The sequence below is a fragment of the Apteryx rowi genome, unplaced genomic scaffold (assembly GCF_003343035.1).
Source record: "Apteryx rowi isolate R43461 unplaced genomic scaffold, aptRow1 scaffold_997, whole genome shotgun sequence".
Taxonomy (NCBI): Eukaryota; Metazoa; Chordata; class Aves; order Apterygiformes; family Apterygidae; genus Apteryx; species Apteryx rowi.
In genome coordinates, this window is record NW_020451312.1 from 119639 (window position 1) to 142700 (window position 23062).

Sequence of the window (23062 nt, forward strand, 5' to 3'; positions counted from 1 at the left end):
GTACCAAATTAGAGGGTTTAAACCAGCTGTGCTCTTCTGGCTCAACAGAGCCCTTGTAGCCCAAGACAAAGCATGTGAGAGATTGGAGTAAAACATTTTCAGGAAGGAGTATCCAGCCACAGATCAGTCAGGTCAGGTTTAAGTCTTACTACCCTTAGAAAATGAAACTCGAATCAAAAAAATGTTTTGGGATAAAATGGAAACAGTACAAAAAGACCCTCTCGCGTAAAGGAGTCCAACTTGGCAATCCTGATCCTTATTCAGATTTCCCAGTTTGTTTATTGACTAGCCAAATTCATTTGCAGTATTGGTTGACTATCCCTTCTGAGCCCAGTAGTTAAATGAAATTTGTGGCATTTCTCAGTAGAAGAAAAAAATTCTGAAAGCGGTGGATTTTTAAAATGTGATTCTGTATATTATTTCCAGCCCCAAGTTTGCTCCCTCACCTAACTACTGTTACCACTACTGACCTAACTACTAGCCTACTGCTGAAGATAGAAACAAAGCCCTCTTTCCTGGTGGCCCTTTTTGGCATGACTGCAGTTAATTTGGCTTGCACTGTAGACCACTGCACAAACGTAGATTCTAAATTACGGTATAAAAGGAGAGCTGCAAATAACGTATAAAATGCATTCCCAGAGATGCATCTCTGTGTTGCACACCTACACTGAGGCAGCGGAGAGTGCTCTGATTAAGGACTGAGAGGCACTATGGTGTTGCTTGGAGAACACACAGTAATGCAGTGGGCTAATCCGCGCTGCCTCCAGATGGTCAGGAATATCTCTGTGGGATAGGATGCCTCAGGAGTGTCAAACCAAACTTCCCACCTCTCAGTCTGCCTTTTATGAAAGAGACAGGAAAGACATGGAACAGGGATTAGAAAATAAATTTCCTTCATTAATCTGTAATTACTAAGATATCTGTAAATACTAAGATACAGTGTTGGTATATCTCAGTAAGATAATTTTTCAGACTCAGCCCTTCAAGCCTACGCACATAAAATTCTGGGAACGGATATATTTTCCTAAACAATAGAGCAAAGATAGTTCTGCCCAGCACCAGATCCATTTGATAAGGTTGTTCCTGATCTTAGTCATCACAGTCCCTAGCCACACAGAAAGCCTGAAAATTCCTATGCAGTCTTGTTTATCCCACAGGGTTGGGAACATGAAGTTAAATGCAACGTAAATGTTGTCTAATCTCTTACAGTTCCCATTTAGGTTTCTAGGCACACGGCCATCAGGCTTTATTGTATAACTTAGGAGATCGTCTCCTAAGCCTTGTGGCAATTGTATTCCTGACAGAACTGCACAGGAATCCATACACTAGGACATCAATCTGGGATTTACTCCAGGCATTTACTTACTGCCACTCAGGGTTTGCTCTTCTTCATCCCTGGGATCTAAGTCATGTTACTTCCTGTTTGTCCAGAAGAGCAGGACATCTTCTACCCCACTTTCCCAGCAGTAGTGGCCCCATAAAACGTGCAGGTTCCTTAGTTGTATCTTTCCCAACTGGAACAGAACAGTTGCCTGAAGAACCATCAAGAGCATTTACATCTCACTCAACTATGATTAATTTTTGAAAAAGCCTGCTCTGCTCCCAGATCTTCAGGTATCCATCCTGATATGGGATTAGATGAATGTCTGTAACACTGAGATGAAAAGTAGCATATTTCCCTTCCAGTTGCCATAAGGAAGCCAGTTTCCCCACCATATGTCTGGATTGAAACTTGGGACAAAGATAAAGAAAGCTCCAGATCCTGTTCTCCAAACCCAGTGAAATATCTTCTGTCCTAGTGTTTGATCTGAATAATTACATGCTTCTGAATTAGGGACTATCATTTTGGGTTTGTCTAGCGTCTAGAGTGTGAGCCGATGCTGAGTGTTCTTTGGTACTACGCAAGTATAATGATAACCAGTGACTGTGAACTCTATTTCCTCTCCTTCTTCTCCACTGTTAATTAAAATCACTAGAAACACTTTGTTTTAAGCAAGTTCTGTCCCCTAACACTCTCTCCTTCCCACTGGAAGGGATCTGGTTGTAAAGGTGTTAGTCCTTGCAAAAGCGGGAAAGAACAAATTTTTCCAAATACTTCCTTTGTACTTCCATTGTACTTTCCTGCATTTCTTATCAGGGTTGCTACATAGATATAGAAACTTTACATATGAGCAAACAGCAGCACCAAGGCATTGCTCTGTAGGCAGCGTTCCTTTCCTTCCCTTTCTCGGGCGTAAGGACACACACCTCATCTGCCTTTTTTGTCCTGTCAGCTAGACAAGAAACACCACATGCTATGGCTAGTGGGAGCAGCACAGATGCTGTGCAGCCTGCAAGCTGCTTTTAAACGGAATGAATCAAGTTCAAGTTGTCCCCAAATTATTGTCAGTAGAAACATTAATAAAATGTTCCCTCCACTGCCAATGTTAGGTGACAGTAGATGAACTGGACCCTGTCTGTCAAGGGTGCCTTCTGAAGTTGCCAGGTGCTTTTTTTGGTGTTGCATATGAGCCATTTAAACCTGATTAGCCCGGCCTCATTCTGAGCCCAGGAAAGGTTTCTATATGCAGGAAGTCAAATCAAGCATTATTCAACAGACATTAAAACAACAGACATTAAAACCTTATATTGTTCTGGACTGAAAGCTGAACGCAAGCAAAAATCTTTGGGAATTTTGTTGAACATTAACCATAACCTAGCCACAATTGCATCAGTAATCGGCTAACCTGGACCAGAGGTGTCCTAATTCATCCATTCAGTTAGTCCTAATCCGCTTTTGGAGAACGTGCAGAGATTGTGCGTGTTGTTTGGTGCCCTCTGCTGCCGAGCAGAGCTAAACAGACAGTCACCAACCTTCGCCACCCAGCCTGAGCTATTCAGCCCTCCCAGCCACCTGCACTCAAGCGTACCCCCGTGCCGAGCAGGTGCCCTAGCCGCTTGCTGTAGGCAGTGTCTGTTCCCCTGCCCTCTCCTCAGCAGCGTTCTTTGCAAAGGTGGGATGCAGCTGAGCTTTGTATTTTGTGCTCTTCACAGCTCAGTTTTGAGCTATCTCGGAGTTCTCATGTGAGGAACAGAGAAGGTTGCACACTTCTGAAATACTCCAGAAGATTCCCCACTCCCTTTGGTAGGAAAGGACAGATTTTTCCAGAATGCAGCATGTCTCATTCCCTCCATTTCTCTAACAAGGTTGGAAGCATCCAGGTCAGCAACCAGACCATTGGCCTGAGTGAGAGTGAGGCTGGTTCCTTTTTCTACTGTGTGCTTTTTGACGGTATCCCGGGCCTAGCCTTCCCCAGCATCGCTGTGTCTACAGCCATCCCTGTCTTTGACAACATGATGAATCATGGTTTGATATCTCAGGCCCTCTTCTCATTTTACCTCAGTTCATAAATTGAGGCTGGAAGATCCCCTTGGCCTATAGCAAGATACATACCTGTATACCATGTCTCTCAGCAGTTGTTCCCAGAGATGTCTCCATCAGAATTCCCAAACTCCAGGCAAGCCTTGGGTGAAAAATGGGAGATGTTTAAGCCTAGTCACAAACCACACATTTTTGGGAACATCATAACCAGTGGCATGAGAACCACACTTGGAAAAATTTGCATGGGGAGAATCAGGTTTATAGAGTTTAAGTGTCATGGAAAACGTAAACTGATTTCAACTTACAGCAGCACTGAGTCCCACCATTCTGTTCTGTTTCTTGAAATAGATGACAACAGTCTTAGGACCACTGTGAAAAAACATACTTCTCAGCTACTCCAGAGTTCCCCACTTGCAGTCTTGTTGCAATGTTTTATGCAATTGCTATCAACTCTTTAACCAACCACTCAACATCTCTCTGCTGTCCTCTCTCTCTTCTTTAGTGAGAACAAGATGAGTTTTGTGACTTTCGGAGGCATTGACGATTCCTGCTTCTCTGGAAGACTCAACCGGATACCTCTGTCTGCTGAAACTTACTGGCAAATCTCTATGGACAGGTAAGTTCTGCTCTTCCCTGTACAACTTGAAGCTTTTGGCGCAAAGAGGCAGAAGCAAGATATCTGGAGCAAACAAAGAAAATGCACAGTATAGAGACAGGAGAGGAGCCATGCAAACACCTTGCACAAAACGTAGGCAGAAGGCTCACCAGCTGAGATATTGGGTCAGCAGTTTGCAACTTTTCTGCAAGAGGAGCTTGCTGTGATGTGCTCACCTCCACAGAGCAACACACTTCTACAAATATCTGCACCAGCTGGAAGTTAACACCACATACTGATACATTTACAGCAGATTTGAGGAGCAATAGATACATCTTTGGCAGCCAGGCGAAATTTCCCCATCTGACGTCAGTAAGACATTCGTTGGGATTTAGGTAGTGAGATCAAATGAGACCAAAGTGTTCTGGGACTTCATTTTCTAGCATCACCATGAACGGCCAGGTCATCGCTTGCCCAAGGGGCTGCCAAACTGTGACTGACACTGCTACCTCTCTGCTGGCTGGGCCCCTCCATTCCACCACTGTCATCCATCACAGCATTGGTGCCAGTGAGGACTCCAATGGCGAGGTGAGAGTAGGAAGGAGGGGTGGATAGGGGCTGAGTTGTGCACTGCGCAGATCTGACTGGGACCAGAGCAGATTCCCAAGTCACTGATTCTGTGAGTACATAACCACGGACTGCAGCTGTCCTGAGTACAGGTCAACAGGATAATTCCCCAGTTCCCCTCATGTTTCAAGTCTCCAATCACCCCTAGGTGTCTGAGCCAAAAAAAGCTACTTTCAGATCTGAAGCTGTCACATTCAGTTCCTGAAAACATCTCACTGTGTAAAAGTTATTGGCCACCCCATGTAACACATGCAGCTTGCCTTCATTCACGTGATACTCCCTGGAAAGATTGTCTGAGGTGGGCCTAATTTTTCCCCCTACTTATTCCATTTTCCCTTTCAGTATGTGGTCAGCTGCGGTGCTGAGAACTGCTTGCCTGACATTGTCTTTGTCATCAGTGGTATCAAGTTCCCTGTGCCTGCCAAGGCTTACATCCATCAGGTGAGTGCCTGCCCAGAAAGCGACCTTGGGGGCTGTTTTGGAGGACTAGCACCAGAGGCCACCGCACTGTTTGCGCTGCTTACTTCCCTCTCCCATCTCATGGCACAAAGCTGGAAGGACATAAACGATAGACAGTCAAACTGTTTTTGCCTCCAAACTCAGGGGACCTAAGGATCTCCCCAGAGGACTCCAAAAGCAATAACCAAGATTGAGGAGAGCCTAAGTGGAAAGGACTGGGGAAGGAGAGGCAGCCACTGAGGTGTCTGCCTCAGGCTGTCACCAGGACAGGGAAATTCAGTGGAACAGGGAAAGCCAGCTGCCTTACCAGGTTAGGTTAAGCCATCTCATTGCAATGTACATGTACTGGGGAATAAAAGCCAAAAGTAAGTTCTTCAGAGAAAAAGAACCCTTAAGTCTGGAGAGGACAGCACTAGCCTTTAGCATGAGCCACTAGCACCTTGCAGCTGAGGAAAGGCAAAGAGTAAGCTCATATATTTCTGCAGCCAAACAGCAAAATCCTTCCCATAGGAATTAGCCCACAAGATTGGAGGGCTATGCCAATTAAGTACTCCAGCTTCTTTGTCTAGCCGATATACAGTACCCTGAGCAGGTGGCTGGATGACTTGCTATTAAAACTTCTCTGTAGTCAGCACGTGTGTTTCAAGGTATCTCATCTAAGCCCTGGTCCATCTTCGTGCTTCTTAAAGATGGGTATTAAAGATTTTAAAGCACATTAAAAGTAATCTTGCAGTACTTCCAGAACTCAGTAGCTCAGATAAATCACTAGAATTTAAGTTCAATATTCACACTAAGAATTTGCAGACACACCAAGGCTATTGCAAGAGTGGTTTTGAAGGCACCATCATCCCTGCCCGGTATGGAGAACTCTGGATCCTCAGCGAAGTCTTCCTCCACCAATACTACAGTGTTTATGACAGAGCCAACAACCAAGTGGGCCTGGCCCCTGTGGCATGCACACAGTGACGGCCCAGCAGGATTGGCATGGTGTGCCATCCCTGCTTCTCTGGAGCCCCTGTTACACTTCAATCTGATCTAGTCACCCCATGGGGACTCGGGCTCATTCCTGACGGCATTCACACAATCTCAGACTTGGAACAAAGGTTCCTTTATTATTTCCAAAACTAACAGTACAACCAGACCCTCTCTTCTTCCCCTGAGTGACTGCCACACAAGCTGTTCTTACTGCAGCTCCTCAACTGGAAGCCACACTTCTTACTAAACCTGTCCCTGCTGTCTGGCACCCTTGTGCTAGGGAAGGTTGCTCCCATAGCAAATCCCAGCTTGCTTGGATATTTCTTGCCGGGCCATGTTGCTTCTCCTCTGTATGCATCAAAGAAAGAACTAGCGAGTTATTCTGTAGGTTTCATCTGGGAGAAAGCATCTTCATACTGCTATTTGACAGTCATTTTGCACCCTGAAGGTGATTCTTTTTAGTCTTCTCACATTTCTCCTGTTCTTAGCTTTCTTAATGCTGCTTGACACTTGTTCTGAGATTTTTCTCACATTGAATTTGACAGCTCCTTCATTCTTTGTGCAATGATATGTCAAAAATCAATGACTTTCTGCACACAGGAATTCTTTCATTGGCTCGTGGTGCTGGTATCTATTGATAAAGAATGAGCTCATTCCAAAACTTCCCTTATTTTGACAAGTGATTTCTTCCTGTAAAAAAAGGCACATTCTGATTCTCAGTGATTATGACTTTGCGTGTGTAACTGTTTCAGCAACAATTTTATGCAGTATGAATAAAAGAAAGCTTTCAAAATTTCTTCAAGTCTTTATTTCACGCTACAGTAAAGGGCAAGGCTGAATTTGGGATAAAATTTGAGTGTTCAGAAGAGGTTATTTCATCTAGAGGCCCATACATCAGCTTATAAACACAGGACATAACTTTATGGTACAGCAAAAAAAAAACTGCAAAGGGAATAGGCTTTCAGCTGTTGTTACAACAGACTTTTAGTGACCAGCACCTGTGCAATGCAGAGCTCTCAGCCTGTGAAAAGTTGTTTAGGGAAGAGGCTCTGACACCTGCAATAAGGAAAGTTCTCTGACACCCAGCAAACATTGCTACTTACAGGCCAGGAAAAAACATGTGTGCAATCCAAAACGTTAAGTTTATTTGTTGCTGTATACCCTGTGGAGCTTTAGTTGTCAGAAACAATTCTGGTCACTGTGAAGGGGGCTGAATTACCGAATGTATTCATTTCACTAAAACACAAATCTAGAACTTGAGGCTTTCTCAGTTTGTTGAAAGTGATCACCCAACACTTACTGTTTGCCCAGAAACAAGGCTGTCATATAAGAAAGTACTGGTTTAGTCTCCTGAATTCTATTCTCAGGTGAATGCTTTCCTGAGCAATTTTATTTCTGAATGTGCTGATTGTTTTTCCAAAAAAAAAACCAAACCCAAAACCCCCAAAACTTTGAAGAGCTATTTACTTAAAGTAACTTAAAACTGAATTCCAGTTTGCAGGAACTGAAAAAGGTAACTTTTAATGTCCGTGAGAAAACAAGGGCAGTGAAAAAATAAATTTTGTATCCCTTCATGCAAAATGCAGAATGCAAAGATTGCAAAAAGCAGAGGACAGAAATGCAAATCACTCCTTAGTCTTGAAATTTATCTTTATAGAAAATTAATCTAAAAATCTTTCCATTCTCTGGTGACACACATGAATATTGCTTGAACACCATGTTTAATGACTGTTTTCCAACAGTGGCCCATTTTCAGGAGAAGACACACTGCAAGATTGGCTTCCCACCAAAAGCAGAGGAGACCAGATGAAACTGTCATGTGACAGTGAGTTCAAACTTTAATCAGTGAAGCACAATTCATTAACTTTTGGCTGAGAAAGAGGAATTTAGCACTTGAAATACAAGACGAACTTCAGTGCAGAAAGAAACATTTGGGGGTAGCTCACCAAAACATCATATGACCCAGAGCAGTTATGTTCTGCAAAACAAACATCTGGGCAAATATCTCTCCCACAAATAGACAAAATTCCTTTTCTCAGTAGCAGTGTTTGAGTTAATGTAATATTGAGTCCCATCCTGAGAGAGATATGGAGACACTGTCTGAAGTATCTTACAGAAATGCGGTGGAGCAGCAGGCAGAACTTCCAGGAGTCTGTCATAAGAATAAAGCATGAACTATGACAGACTGCAGAGCTGACTGTGTACGTATCACTAGTTCCTAGTAGCTGGTAATGTTTACTGTAATTTCAGTAGCCATCAAGAGCAAGGAGCAGCTGCAAACTGCTTTAAGTAGCAGAGGCAGGAGAGATTTGCACAAGTATGACAGAAATCTATGTTCAACTTAAAAACATTATCCGATATTTAAAGGATTACTACCTTTCCAAGAACATGCCACTTGGTACACCCAGAGCAATGATGCTTGTCTGGTTATCACAGTCTTGCAGGGCCATTGCCTCAGCTGACAGAATACAGATCATGAAGTGACATGTTTACTGATGTGCAGAAAGCTGAGGAAAAACACAACCTATTTATCTGAGAAAGGTTTCAGTGAAGTAACAAGTAAAGAAGCTTGAAACAAACTCAGAGGTAACCCTGTTAACTTCCCAGCACTAACACTGACAGTAGTCATATTTTAAACTAAGTCAACAGTGTATGGTATTTTACAGATCAGCTTGCACACTTAATAAATTTACTGAAGACCTGCAGCCTCGATAGACAGGGCAGCGAGATGGGGGAAACTGAAAAAAGGAGAAAAGACTACTGCTTTCATGAATTCAGTGCTGCTGGGAGATATCTAAGAAGTCCTCCTTTCCCCTCTGCTTAGCCTGCTAGATATCTCTAACCCAAAAGAGCCAGCCCTAACCAGGAAAGGATACTGAAGTCAGTCTCTCAACCGATTTGATTTTTGATCTTTTTGCTCAGATAGAGGCACTATTTGTGCCTGTTCTCATTAATTTGGAATATGAAGCCCCGCTCTAGGAGGATCTGGAATTGAAGCCTATGCATTAGCTATTTACTTCATATGGAGCCAAAGTGCCCCCACTGGGTCTGAGAACTGGAAGGTTTTGCATATTAGTCCCAGTGTTCCCAAGCAGTTGTCTCCCAGATACTGGCTAAGTGAAAAAGGGATGAAAATAGATGCAAACATCAGCATTTCTCTCCCTGAACCTGCCGAAGCACAGGTCCCTTGTTCAACCTTTGTTGCAAGTCAGTAGCTGTGCACTGCAGGATCCCTGGATGTTTGATATTCCTCAAACTCAGCTCAGCAGGTGAAGAATTCAAAGCACAGATCACAGTATGAGACTAAAGGCGGGACTGTGCCCTCCTCTTACTTAAGGGCCACATGTCAAAACGCAGGACACATGTGCCTCTGAACTAGACACCAGGACAAAGAAGCTGTGGCTGAAGACTGAGGGTGCTGCCGGTACCAAGTTATTTAAATCTCCCTCCTTAAATCTGATCTGCTTTGCTACTCCCCCACCACTTCTTGAAAGGCCTGGAACAGGAAATGGAAAATAAACTCTTCCAAAAGGCGTATTTCACCACAAACACCTGGCGGTTATCAGGACATCTAACTTTTCTCCAGACCAACTCCAAAGCTCCATACAGGAGCTGTGAGATAAACTGCCAGTAATGGAAACATTTTCATACGCAGTGCAGCAAGGACAAGCCTACCCGCTTCTGGACCCCTTTGTTGGTCTGTTCCTTACCTTAGATGACATTGTTCCCCGCTTCATAAGGAAGACCTTTGTGTCCTTCACCTCGCGGCTGCGTATCCCCAGCAAGCCTGGAGTACACAAGAACAAGGCTGACTAACTGTTACGCAATCTTATGGCTTCTCCTGTTATTCCAGACGCAGGGGCTGCTCCTGGGGCAACTCTCTGGATTTACTTGTTCTCAGGTAACGGTGAGCCTTCAGCAAGGAAATGATGATGGACAGGCCAGGACCCTGCATCAACAGCTCCCCAAGCATCCAGGCTGTGGGAACGTGAATTTGACTGCAGGGCCCATTCAGGAAGGCAAACAAAATCTCCTTCCCTTTCTACCCCCAGAAATTACAGTGGCCATATACTGCCTTGCTCCCCCTGTCACTGCCACACAGCACACCACCTCCTCAGCCACGTCACTTCTAGTCCACATTCACCATTTACCTTCTGTTCTCTGCTGCATGGCTGCATTACATGTGTTTTCCAACTCGCAGAAGGTTTCAGGTCCATCTTCCAGGGCCAGCAGGATCTTCTTCCCCAATGCAGTCTTAAACTCTTTGAAGCAGGAACACTGCCTAACACTTGCCCATGGTTACAGGTACCACAGAACTACAGCTACCACCACCAGCACTAAGAGCAGACAAACTGCATCCCACTCCAGTTTCTTTGGACCTCCTACAGTGTTATCTACAACAGCAAGAAATACTCGTTTGCCAAGCCTAATAGGCAGCAGCTTCTGAATTGCCTCCCTGGTGGAGTATCTGGGTCTCAGTCCTTGGAGAACAGAAGGGTGGAAAAAGTCTGAACTTTGACAGTCATCCAAATCTTACCCTGATGGAGCTCAGTGGAAAGCTTATATGCCTTGTCAGTGCTGCTTTGGAAAGGCAGTGCTCTGCAGCAACACAAGGAGCAGCGCACAGACACTGCTCTGCACAGGGTATAGCCCTTTCCTTCCACCAGCGGTTAGATGTGAGAAAGCTTTGTGAAGGACCTCATACATCCCTGCTGGTGCATCCCTCAACACAAGGCAACCAAACAAGAGCTGGGAAACAGATGAATCAGGGCTGTGAATCTCCCCTATATACAAACAGGATTTGCAACACCTGTTTCTAGTGTTTGCAGGACACTGGGCAAATCACTGCTTGGTTCTGCCCCAGCTGTCACTGTGGAGCAGAAAGAGTAATAAAACCTTCTTTGCCTGTCTTGACCATTGCAGTGGAAGAGGCTTTGCACAGCAGAAGCAGTCTCTTCTTCTGTGTGTGGACAACATCCAGCATGTTGGGGAAAAGAAATTTAATTCCTCCCAGACAAATCTAATGCCCCCCCCGAGAAATGTCAGGGCTGCTGGCTAAGGTGATTTACCAGCCCAGCTGCATGTCTACCTAGGCTCTGATCTGATAAACTTCTATGAATAAATGTTTTAATGTAGCAAGGACATGTTTGCTCCAAACCAGATCCTTTGTTAGGGCTGTTCCTTATCATAGCTAATATTCATCAAGATGTGTTGCCTTACTTACACGAGGCCAGGAGTGTGATAGAACTAAATGAAAAATAAATGTTGTTGTCTAATCTGAGATTTTCTCTGTAATTTATGGCTACACGTAGGACACAGGCACGTGGCTTGGCTGCACAAGGCCACTGAGGAACATGACACCAGGGCTCCATACTGGGTTTTGAGGCTGTAACTTGTTGCCAGGTCCAAACTGTCACTTTCTATTTTGGGGGCCAGCCAAGATCTTCTCCTTTCCAGACCCTCTGAACCCAAAATTGAAGGCATTGTAACTTCCACTTTTGCTCAGGGAAAATGAGGGTTTCTTTTCCCTTTTACCCCATAGCATCACCTGTCAGAGCCTACCAGGTTCTTACCCACTTCATTCGTCCCAATGCAATTTATCATTTAACTTCAATTCTCATTATTCAGAGCTGGATTGAAACTGGTACTTGAGGGAAGAGAGCCAGCTCCAGTCCGTATATTAACCATAATCCCTGTTCATGGACAGACAGCAACCTGGCAGAGTTGTGGTCACAGAGGATGTCTAGGTAAGGCGCTTTAACCTCCCCATTCAGCATCCAGTCTGCTAATAGGGAATAGGGTTAGAAACCCTGGGGAGTATGTGTCCTGGAACATGTTTGTTTTAGGGTAAAATAAAAGAAACTGGTATCTGTAATAGATAAAACAGGGGAGGAAATAGCGGTGTTTGCCCATTGAATATTGGTGCAAAATTAAGAAAATATGATTCACTGTTGCTGTGAAGCCCATGTTATTGGAGTTATGTGGTCAATCCTTGTGTGAACCCCTGGGTTTATCGCGGGGTTATGACCACCAACAGCTCAGATGCATGCCAAAGCTTGGTTCAGTCACCCATGCGTGGGTGTCCCATGGCAGCCCAGGGTACCCACCATCACGGCATGAACGTGCACATGGACAGCATCTCTCAAAGGACTGCAGCTCACAAAAGCAGCCCGGGTTTCTCCTGAAAGAACAGGTCATTAATGCCATCATGTTGCTGGCAGCTGCAGTCTCACTCCAAAAGGCTGGGCCTCGGCAGAGCAGAGCCGATATCCTGCCAAGGAGACAGCAGCCAAGGAGCAGGAATGGTGCCTAATGCTGGATTTGGTCCTGCAGCATTCGCTGTGAACTCCACTTGCCAAGAAAAACACCCATCACTGAGATCCTGACAGTCAGGATCCCGCTGTAGAGGAGTCCGTTTTACTAATGCACGAGTCAGGAACCCAGGCTTGCTTTCGTTTCAGCATGATGATATAGAGAGTCTTTGCCCAAAAGGTCTTCCCATATGGAGAGTAGAGGATCTAGGGAAGGTCCCAGCTCTTCCCTTGAATTCTGTAGGTAAAGCATGTGCTGGCTTTGTGAATGGGGGTGATTCACAGAGAGTAGCTACGTATGCAGAGAGACCAGAAAGCCAGCTTGCAGGGCCTGAAAACCAAGACTTTCATAATACCAAGGCAATATAAAAGAAGGAGCATCTCTTAGACAGAAGAGGAGAGGGGAAAGATAAACACTACTAACCCGGGAATATCCTTTAACCAAAGATGAATGCAAAAATGTGTCCTGGCCTCACTGATGAGATGCAAACGGGTTTAAACTCAGTCACTGAGCACAGCTAATACTCTTCTAGATATCTAAAAAAGGAGACTTCAGCCTGGGGCCTGTTTTCTCTAAAATAACAGCTCACCAAAGGGGCTGGAGATGCCTGAGAGAGACTGAAATGCAAAACCTGTCAGCAACTTTTGAGAGAGAAAGTGAGAGTACTTAGCCTGGCACCAGAGAGACCTTGACATGCTGATAATCATCGGCCTCCTGTATCTTTGCAACAGTGTTTTCTTCTTGTAGGTGCCATTAATTACTGTTTGAATAACTCCAGACTGGAAATCTTGGGGTGAGTTTGCTCTTCTTATCAGGGATACTGGCCAAACAAGAGTGGCTTGGTGCGCTGCGTATATAAGGAGTGGGATATGGGCATTGCTCCGTATTTGGCACCTCTCTCCTTGCACTGGCAATTGAGCGTAAGGAGACATGATGAAGCTGCTCCTCCTTCTCGGCTTGGTGGCTCTATCCCAGTACCTTGTGTCCAAGTGAGTATCAGGGGTGGCTCGCAAGAGGTGCCGAGCACTGCCATGCTGCCACAGGGCATCCCGAGCGCCCCGATGCCCGGGCTCTCTCATCTGCTTGAGGTCCTCTGAGCCAGCGCGATGGCCCTGGCTCCCCAAGGTGGGGGGTGGCCCCCTGGGTCCCACACCAGGCATTTCGGGGACTGCTGTAAGAGACACGTCCCAGGACTTGCACAAGGGGATTGCACAGCTCGGACCCACTGCTACGTGGGGCAGGGGGGATGCACAGCCCTGGGGGGGGGCCATCCCTGCCCCGGCAGTGCAGGACCGCGCTGCCCTCCAGCCCAGGGCTGGTGGCTGCTCTTCATTACTGAGAAGCTCCTCTCTCCCTCCTCGCCATGCAGGATCTCTCTGAGGAAAGGCAAGTCCCTGCGGAAGTCCCTGAAGGAACACGGCTTGCTGGAATACTACCTGAAGCACAACCCTTACAACCTGGCCTCCAAGTACTTCCCCACTCTGGCTAGCACGGTCTCCCCTGAGCCCCTGGAGAACTACATGGATGTGAGTACGGCAGACAGGCGGCAGCCTGGGGGCTGGTGCAGGCTGTGCAGCCCACCTGCCCACTGAGTCCTTACCCATCCTGCTTTGACAGATGGAGCACTTTGGCACCATCTCCGTCGGCACCCCGGCCCAGGAGTTCACTGTCCTCTTCGACACCGGCTCCACCAACCTGTGAGTGCCCTCGGTGTACTGCTCCGGTGAGGCCTGCAATACGTGTTCGGCAGTCGCTGGAGGCTGTGGAGAGGCACCACCCTGCCCCCTCCCCGGGCACCCCAGTTCAGCCTCGTAGCCCAGAGCAGCATCTCCTGCAGCGCCTTGCAGCACCATCGCCTTATCCTTGGCCCCCATGTCCAAGAAGTGACTGGGCTGTGACTGTCTCTCTCCTCTGTCCACAGCCAAACACAACCGCTTCAACCCAGCAGGCTCCTCCACCTCTGAGAGCACCAACGAGAGCCTCTCCATCCAGGGCACTGGCAGCATGACCGGCTTCCTTGGCTATGATACCATTGGCGTAAGACAGAGATGCCTCAGCCTCTTGTTCCGCTGCAGGGGAGATATCAGGCATTTCCAGGCCGAACGGAGGCACATCACCTTCTCCCCGTCTCTCTGACCAGGCTGGGAGCATCACGGTCAGCAACCAGATCTTTGAGTTGAGTCAGACTGAGCCTGGTGATTTCTTCTACGGCACCCCCTCCGATGGCATCCTGGGCCTGGCCTTCCCCAGTATTGCTTCCTCCGGAGCCACCCCTGTCTTCGACAACATGATGAGCCAAGGCCTGGTGTCCTAGGACCTCTTCTCTGTCTATCTGAGCAAGTAAGTCAGGGCCAGAGATGGCCCAGTCCTTGCAGAGGTCTTCCTAGTCCTTTCACACTGAACGGGCCCCAGTCATGCGCAAGACCCAAGCCCAGGCCTTGCATGAAGCACTCCTGCGCCTTGCTCTGCGTGACATGGTGGCACACCATGTCTGGTCACAGCTTCATGCAGTGCGTTCGCCACAGCCCCTTGTAACAACTGCTCTGGCCGGGCGCCTGACTCTTCTCCCCCTCCACAGCAACGACGAGAGCGGCAGCTTTGTCATGTTCGGTGGCATTGACTACTCTTACACCTCTGGAGGCCTCACCTGGATCCCTCGCTCTGCTGAAGGCTACTGGCAGATCACCATGGACAGGTAACCCCACTGAACCAGGGCTGGGAGAGGGACAGGCAGGCATGAAGGTAATGCCTGCAGGACCAGGGGAGACACAGCCCGCAGAGCCCACGATGCTCCGATGCCCTCCTCGAGCTGTGGCTGGCGAGTGGAGAGCACAGCCTTTTGCTGCTCAGTGGCTCATGGCACCAAGATGCTCACTCCTGTCTCTCTGCTCCAGCATCTCCACGAGCGAGGAGATCCTTGCCTGTGCATCCAGCTGCCAGGCCATCATCGACACTGGCACCTCTCTGCTGGCTGGCCCCAGCAATGCCATCGCTGACATCCAGTATGCCCTTGGCGCCAACTCCAACGGCAAGGTGAGACCCCAGGGGAGCAGGAGAAGCAGGCAGGGCTTTGGGGAACCCCTTGTCCTGCAAGGCTCATGCTGAAGACCCAGCCTGGTTGTGTCCTGGGGAGGGTTCATGCCCCATGCACAGTTACCAGAGCAAAGTCAGGGGCTCTGTCTCCCTCTAAAGGCCAGATCCAGTCTGGAGATGGAGCCAGCTGCTGCTGCTGCTTGGAGCTAAAAGCCCCTCTCCAGGGTAGAAAGGCAGAGTTAAACCCCTGGGGCAGCTCCATGGTGCGTTGGTCCCCATCTCTCCCAGGGACTTCCGTGCCAGCTCCTCACCCGCCTGCACAGCCACTGATCCCTGCCTGCTCCTCTTTCCCCACAGATCAGCTGTGACAGCATCAGCAGCATGCCCGACATCATCTTCAACCTCAACGGCAACGCATTCTCTGTGCCCACCAGCAGCTACATCTTGCAGGTGAGCATCCTGCACGGGAAGGAGGTTGGGGCATGTGGCCCCCGCGCACCCTGCAGCTAGGCCAGGTGGGGCTCCCGGGGGTGAATAATCTTTCATGCCTCCAAGGAAAGCTGAGGGAGGTGGCATCATCCCTCCATAGCCCTGAATCCCCATGTTTAGGGTTACGTCTCTGCAGAACTCAGTTACCTGCAGAACTGCCCAGCCCCTCTCACCCCTCAGCTCAGCTCGAGGGCTGGGGCAATTAAAGCACTGATAACCATGGGGCTCCGTGTTCTTGACTGCAGAAGGATGGGTCCTGCAGCCTTGCCTTCGAAGGCCTGAACCTCCCCACTGACTCCGGTGATCTCTGGATCCTTGGCGACATCTTCATCCATGAGTACTACGTGGTCTTTGACGGGGCCAACAACAGGGTAGGCCTGTCCCCTCCGTCTTGAGCGTGCCAGCGCCATGCACATCTGCAGCCCGTCTCAGAGGGAAAGCTGGGCTGGTCCTGGCCCAGCGCTCTCATCCCCTCCTGCGACAGTCATCCTACAGAATAAAGCGGTGTAAAAGCACCAGCGTGCCGTGTGTCCCTGTGAGGGGCTGGCTCAGCCTGTGCCGATGCTGACGCTGCCAACGTATCCGTGGGCTGACCCTAACGTAGGGCCACAGAGCTGTCGTGCGGGGGGTGCAGCCCACAGTGTGCCACGCATGACTGTCTCAGTGGGGAAAACACCAGTTGCGTTACCCCAGCTGAACGGCAGGCCCGTGGCCTTGGTCAAAGGGGGGAGGACAAAGGGTTGAGGCTGCCCTTGGTCACGGCAGGTTGTGTGGGCAGCACATGGAGCCTGGGGGCTCACGGCAAGCAGAGATGGTAGCGCTGCAGGTGATGCAGCAAGGTGCAGGTGAGCTGGGGAGCGGAAACTGTCGGAGCCAAAACAAGGGGCAGCAAATCCTAGCCCCTGGGCTTCACCTCCCCAAGCTGCTCTGCAGGCTGGCTCCGGCGAGTGCCAGCACGGTCCCCGTGGGCCACGTCCCCTCAATGTGACAGGCAGGAAGCAAATAAAACAAACAAGCATTCGCAAGAAATCACAAGAGCTCAGATACCACCTACAGGCCTTGCTCTGCCTGGCGGTGGCCATCCAGACACGATGCAGCTAGGACCTGATAACATCACATCCCCCCTGGCACAGACAGGCGGGGCCAGGCACCACCAGCAGGCGCCTTGTCCCATCCCACCCTTGATGCCAGCAGGTGTGTTGATGCACCGTGGCAGTCCGGCATCGGGGCAGCCCCCAGCCCTGTGCCCTTCAGCCATCCCAAGTGTGGTGCCCAAAATGCCAGCAGAGGAAAGAGCAGAGAGCTAATGGCTTCTCTGCAACAGATCCTGCTGCAGGACCTCGGTTGCAGCGAGTCAGTCCCCAGGGTTATCCCAACAGTGCGGGCAGGGCAAAGGGAGGTTTCCTAGCCCTGGTGCCCTGCCACCAGCTGCAGACTGTAGTAGGGAGAGCATGTTTGCCTTTCCCAGCAATGAGACCAGGAGCTTCGTGCTGTTCGGGGACATCGACACGGACTCTTTCTCTGGGAGCCTCGACTGGATCCCCCCCTCTCGCAGGAGAGCTCCTGGCAGATCCCCGTACAAAGGTGTTGCTCCCTCCCTGTGGTAGCTGGGAAATGCCGAGATGCCCATGAGAGCCAGAGGTGTGCAGGGAGCCCTGTGAGGCCACCAATGCCATCTGCTGCCCCTGAGCCCCTGCCCCACGCGTGCTCCCCGCGGTCCCCGGGGAGCCATGGCACCGCAGGCTGCCTGCCCAGGAGTGGCTTCAGCATCCAGGGCACCTGCGCCCTCGGCTTCATGGGCATCGACTTCCCCTTCTGCAGCTGGTGAGCTCTGGCTCCTGAGGGATGTCTTGCTGCGCTGGTACTGCAGCATCTTCAGCAGGGCCAACAACGTGGTGGGGCTGGTAGCCACAGGCTAGGACACGCATCCACGTGGAGCATCTCGCTTCCTGGTGCACACCAGAGCTGCGGGGTGGGGGGGGGGACATCACCACACTCATCCTGCCAGCAGCGGGGGGATAAAGGCACGCAAGAATAGCGCTGTGAGCTGTTTCCGCCCCTGGGACAAGGAGCACGACCATCCTGACACGCAGCCCCGCAGCCCCCAGGCTGTGCGATGTCTCTGCAGCATGCGTGCCGGTCGCGTACAGCACCGCGTCCCCTGCTCGGCATGCCACGAGGCATCCTGGGCGGGGGGGGGGGAGGAGGAGGAGAAGAGGGGATGCTCGGTAATCTTTCCCAGATGCCCTCCAGGCCGCCAGCGGCACCGCGCTGCTTGGCGGGACGGTGCTGCACCCAGGGCCGGGCAGAGCTGGGGTCCCAAATCAGCCCTCGCAGGCTCCCGCTGCAAGGGCCGGATACGGCCCAGGTCACAGCACGGGACCGCGCTAACAGCCCGCTGTCCCCAGTCCCAATCCGGTGGCGCAGTGCCCGGCACGCCAGCCAGCCGGACCCGCTTGCCCATAGACGGCAGCATCCGTCTCCCCTCTTGCCAAGCCATTCCCAAGGGGTGCAGAAACCATCACCACGGGGCTGGGGCTTGGGGGGGGAGCAGGTAAGGGGGCAAGGATGGCCCTCCTGCTCCCAGGGGACCGTTTCGGCACGGTGGCAGCAGGGCCGGGAGCTGCCGGCTCCCTGGCGAGAATGAGGGTCACCAGGCCGAGAGCCGCCGGCTCCGGGGACTTTGCTAGGGACGGGATGATGCCCGAGGCGGCTCCCCGGAGCTGTGGCCCCCGGCCGGGTTGCTGCTGCCGCGTGGGGGCAGGCGCCAGGACACGGCGCCCTTCAGCCAGCCCTGGCTGGGGGGTTGCTCCGAGACGCGCAGCGGTTTGCCCTGGGGAAGGTTTTGCGCCCACCCTGCGTGCTCAGCCCGTGCAATAGGGGCCTCTCCGTTTGGGCGGTCGCTGCCCTCGGCCAGCGGCACTCCTGGCCACTCACCGCTCGCTTATCGGGCCCGACTGATAGAGCCCCGTGCAAAGCAAACGCCGCCACCGAGCTGATAGGGCCCACGCAGCGCCGTGTTTGTTCCTGGCACACAAGCCCGCGACTCACAAAGTTCACCACCCGCCGCCACGGGCAAGGGTCCCCTCCGGGACCGCACAGCGTGCCAGGTCTGACGCCAGCTCCGACCCCGCAGCCAGCACGGGCCGCTGAGCCCTCAGCCCCGTGCCGGCTGCTGGGTGCTCTCGCGGCAGCCCGTCACCAGCCTCTTGCCGCTTCATCCCAAAGCCAGCCCTGGGCCCCCCCTAAGACATAGGAGCCCACCAGCACGTTGCACCTGGGGACCTCTCCTGCAGCCCGGCGCCCCGAGCCCCTTCACCCACCCCACGGGGAGACCGGCTCCATCCCCGCAGCTCGGACGGGAGCACCCACATGGTGCCTCCGGCCGAGGGAACCCCGGCCCCGCATGCCCACCCAGCCCCTGCACCTCCCGTGCAGCTGTGCAAACAGCCCCGGCGCTTGTGACAACCGCAGGCTGGGGCCCCCAGCTGCCCGGGGTAGAGCCGGGGTGCTTGGGCGGCCCTTATCGTGGCGGTCGGCACTCCTTTTCCGGGCTCTCAGGACACCTTGGCACGGCCCCTGTATAAGGGCTGGTGCTGCTGCCGTGCTCCATCCCCGCATGCTGGCGCAAGGCTTCGCCATGAAGTGGCTCTGGCTCCTGGGGCTGGTGGCCGTCGCTCAGGGCCTGCAGAGCAAGTGAGTAGGATGGGAAGGCACCGCATGGGGCAACGGGTCCCTGTCAGCGGCTTGGGGTGAAGTCCCACGGCCGGCTCTGCCGCACCGCAAGCGTAGGATGCTGGATGCAGCCCGCGCTTCAGGCTGGGGAAGGCAGTGCTTGGCCCCCTATGGCTTGCAGCGTCTCCCGTCTCGGCACGCTGGAGGTGGATTGCACCGCGTGCAGGGCTGGACTGTTGTTCACTCGTTATCACCACCTTCTTCACTGGCTAAACCCAAGCGGTGGCTCCTTGGAGGCACAGATCTGGCTTTTTCTCATTTTCCTGGGCAAAAACGAGGCATGGGAGACCTTCTTCTGTGGAACCATCCAACCTCGGTGCCTTATAAGCAAGCTTCTTCCAGGAATTTCCACGTTGTTTGCAATCAATCAGCCCCCTGAAAAGTCCTGAGCAGAAGCAAGGAAAAGCCACTTCTCGCCGCCCAGAGCCACATCTCTCCCCCGTCTTTAACTGCAGCCTTCTCTCTCTCAGGATCAGCCTGATGAAAAAGAAGACCCTGAGACAAACCCTCACGGACCACGGCTTGCTGGAGGACTTCCTGGCCAAACACCCGCCGTCTCTGGCTGCCAAGTACTTCCCCACCGCAGCCAGCGCCGAGCCCCTGACAAACTACATGGACGTGAGTGAGGGCAGACCCGGGGGATGCGGTGGCCTTCAGCTGGCGCCGGGAGCGGCGGTGGGCAAGGCCGCGCAGGGGGAACCGCACGCACGGGCGCTTTGGGCACGCTTCGGGCGAGCAGGGCTGGCCCTAGCGCCGCGGGGTGGAGGTCTAAGGCGCTCTGTGCCCTCGTTCGGCAGCTGGAGTACGTGGGCACCATCTCCATCGGCAGCCCGGCTCAGGAGTTCTCCGTCCTCTTCGACACGGGCTCCGCCAACCTGTGGGTGCCCTCGGTGTACTGCTCCGACGGCGCCTGCGGTAAGCGTCGCGGGAGCAAGGCCAGCGGGACGGTGCCCCCCCCCCCCCCAGCCCAGATGCGGTTGTCTCTGCTCTCCTGCCCTAAAGAAGGGCGCTAAACCACCCCAGCCAGCCCCGGGGGATGCCAGAAGCAGCGGCCACGACAGCCCCGTCGCGCCGTGCTTGCTGCCGGCTCCGGTCTTCACCCCGCTTCTCTGCCGCCGCAGCCGATCACCGGCGCTACAACCCGGCGCTGTCCTCCACCTACCGCGGCACTACCACCAGCGTCTCCGCCCGGTACGGCACCGGCAGCATGATGGGCTACCTGGCCTACGACACCGTCCGGGTGAGCGCCTGGGAGGCTGGAAAAGGCAAGCCGTGCCGGCTGGGGCAGCGGGTGGGAAGGCGACGGCGGGGGGGTGAAGCCGGGGCAGGGTGAGGAGAGGAGTCACGCTGGCGCTGCCCAGGTCTCTCCCCGGCCACCTGCAGTCGGGGCAGTGTCACCCAGGACACGTGCCTGACCCTCCCCGCTCTGCCCCCGCAGGTCGGGGACATCCAGGTGCCCAACCAGATCTTCGGGCTGAGCAAGACTGAGCCCGGCTCCTTCCTCTACTACGCACCCTTTGACGGCTTCCTGGGGCTGGCCTTCCCCAGCGTCGCCTTCTCCAGGGCCACCCCAGTTTTTGACAACATGATGAGCCAAGGCCTGGTGTCCCAGGATCTTTTCTCCATCTACCTGACTCCGTAAGTCCAAGCTGGACCTGGGCAAATCCTTCCTCGTGCTCTTGAGGCATGTGGCACAGCCACCAGGTCCGGCGAGGCTGGAAACGCAGCCGTTGCTGGCGTGCGGCAAAGCTGGAGCTCTGCACAAGGGCTAGAGCAAACAGCTGGAAGCAAACGTTACCGGTGGGCAGAGCTCAACTTTGAGACAACCTCATTCCCAAAGCAGGTTTGAACTCGCGCTTTGCTAGCCTCCCCGCAGCAGGTCTCCCTGATCGGGGCCCCTGCGCCCCTCTCTGCGCACAGTGCTTCATGCAGAAGAGGAACAGCAGCCAGGTCCAAGGAGACACAACAGGCACCACCGTTCCCCCTGCTCTCCCTTTACCCCCTGCCCATCTCCACCGGGAGACAAGGCGTCGGGAGCCCCCGGGGAAGGGCTGTGTCCCAGCTCCATGGCAGTCAGCAGAGCATCCCCCGTCATTGCCCCGGCCCTCGCTGACTCCCCTCTCGCCCCCTCTCCAGCAATGAGAACGGCAGCTTCGTGATGTTTGGTGGCATCGACGACACCTGCTTCACTGGGAACCTCAGCTGGATCCCTCTGTCTGCAGAAACTTACTGGCAAATCAAAGTGGACAGGTAGCGCCCACCCCTCCATCTCGCTATGCCCCCGGGTCCCCGCCAGGATGCCCACCTCATGGGTGCCCCTCTCTCCCCAGCATCACCATGTACGGCCGCCCCATCGCCTGCCCCTACGGCTGCCAGAGCATCGTGGACAGCGGCACCTCGCTGGTGGCCGGACCCGCTGCCGGCATCAACAACATCCAATACGAAATCGGTGCTGGGGGGGCCAGGAACGGCTTGGTAAGTGCGAGGGGACAGGGCGGGATGGGTGGCGGGGTTGGTAGGAGGAGCGAGGGATCAAGCGCCCCAGCTCTGCTTCGGGTTGGGCACGCGCTTGCCACGGGAACGGTCGGGTCTGAGGGGTACGGCTCTTGCTTCCCCCAACCCCCACAGCACACGGTGAGCTGCAGCTTCATCAGCCTCCTGCCTGACATCGTCTTCATCATCAACGGCATCCAGTTCCCGCTGCCACCCCAGGCCTACATCCGCCAGGTAGGTCCACGTGCCAGGCCCGGCTGGATGCCGCTGTGCCACCCTCAACGCATGGGAGGACAGCCGCGCCGTCCTCCCCGATGGGGCGCTCGCCAGCCCTCACCGCCGCCTCCCGTCCCCACTAGCTGCGGGACGGCTCCTGCGCGAGCGGCTTCGAGGCCTTCGACTTCGACTCAGCAGCCGGCGAGCTCTGGATCCTCGGGGACGTCTTCCTGCGCCGCTACTACAGCGTCTTCGACAGGGCCAACGGCATGGCGGGGCTGGCGCCCGCGGCGTGAGCCTGCCGCCGCCGCCGCCGCCGCCGCCGCAGCAGTGCAATAAAGGCGCTGCCGACCCCGGTCCTCCCGCCGGCCTCGCTGGGGCCGTTGAGCGCAGGCAGGAAGAGGGGACGCAGGGCATAAATACCGGGGCGACTTTATTGATGCTGCACGGGGAGCCCGGGCCCAGGCCCACGTCTCGGCCGTCAGGAGGAGGAAGGCCAGCCTGCCCCCTTTGCCCACGACGGGGGCAAGGGCAGCCACTGAGGACCTGGGGGATGACGGTGCCGGTCTGGTGGCACGGGGCACCCAGCTCGGCATCGCCCCCATCTCCCCCCCTCCACCTCCTGCACCAGCCCAGCCAGGGGGGAGCGTTCAGGCCCCGTCCCGCCCCACGGCCACCCGCACGTCAGCACAGCACGAGGAGCTGGGGGGGGACCGCGGCTCCCAAAGTCCCCAGGGTCCGCGCACCCTCCGCCCCAGCGAGAGGGG

General features: G+C 53.1%; 3 protein-coding genes across 3 annotated transcripts; all 3 read left to right on the plus strand.

Moving 5' to 3' along the window:
• Positions 1 to 3156: 3156 nt before the first annotated feature.
• Positions 3157 to 6008, plus strand: LOC112960806 (pepsin A-like). Its single transcript, XM_026055388.1, is given in 5 exon segments — positions 3157 to 3401; positions 3876 to 3977; positions 4400 to 4544; positions 4926 to 5024; positions 5847 to 6008. Coding segments are annotated over 5 exon segments (753 nt in total).
• A 7251-nt stretch (positions 6009 to 13259) lies between these two features.
• On the plus strand, positions 13260 to 16246 carry LOC112960818 (pepsin A-like). The gene is given in 9 exon segments (XM_026055403.1): positions 13260 to 13318; positions 13699 to 13855; positions 13947 to 14070; positions 14251 to 14366; positions 14470 to 14669; positions 14908 to 15024; positions 15224 to 15362; positions 15720 to 15812; positions 16097 to 16246. Coding segments are annotated over 9 exon segments (1155 nt in total).
• Positions 16247 to 19491: 3245 nt separating this feature from the next.
• On the plus strand, positions 19492 to 22591 carry LOC112960813 (pepsin A-like). Its single transcript, XM_026055399.1, has 9 exons — positions 19492 to 19547; positions 20057 to 20204; positions 20384 to 20501; positions 20708 to 20826; positions 21025 to 21224; positions 21723 to 21836; positions 21917 to 22061; positions 22215 to 22313; positions 22439 to 22591. The coding sequence occupies exons 1-9, from the start codon at positions 19492 to 19494 to the stop codon at positions 22589 to 22591; spliced, it is 1152 nt and encodes a 383-aa protein (XP_025911184.1).
• Positions 22592 to 23062: the final 471 nt, after the last annotated feature.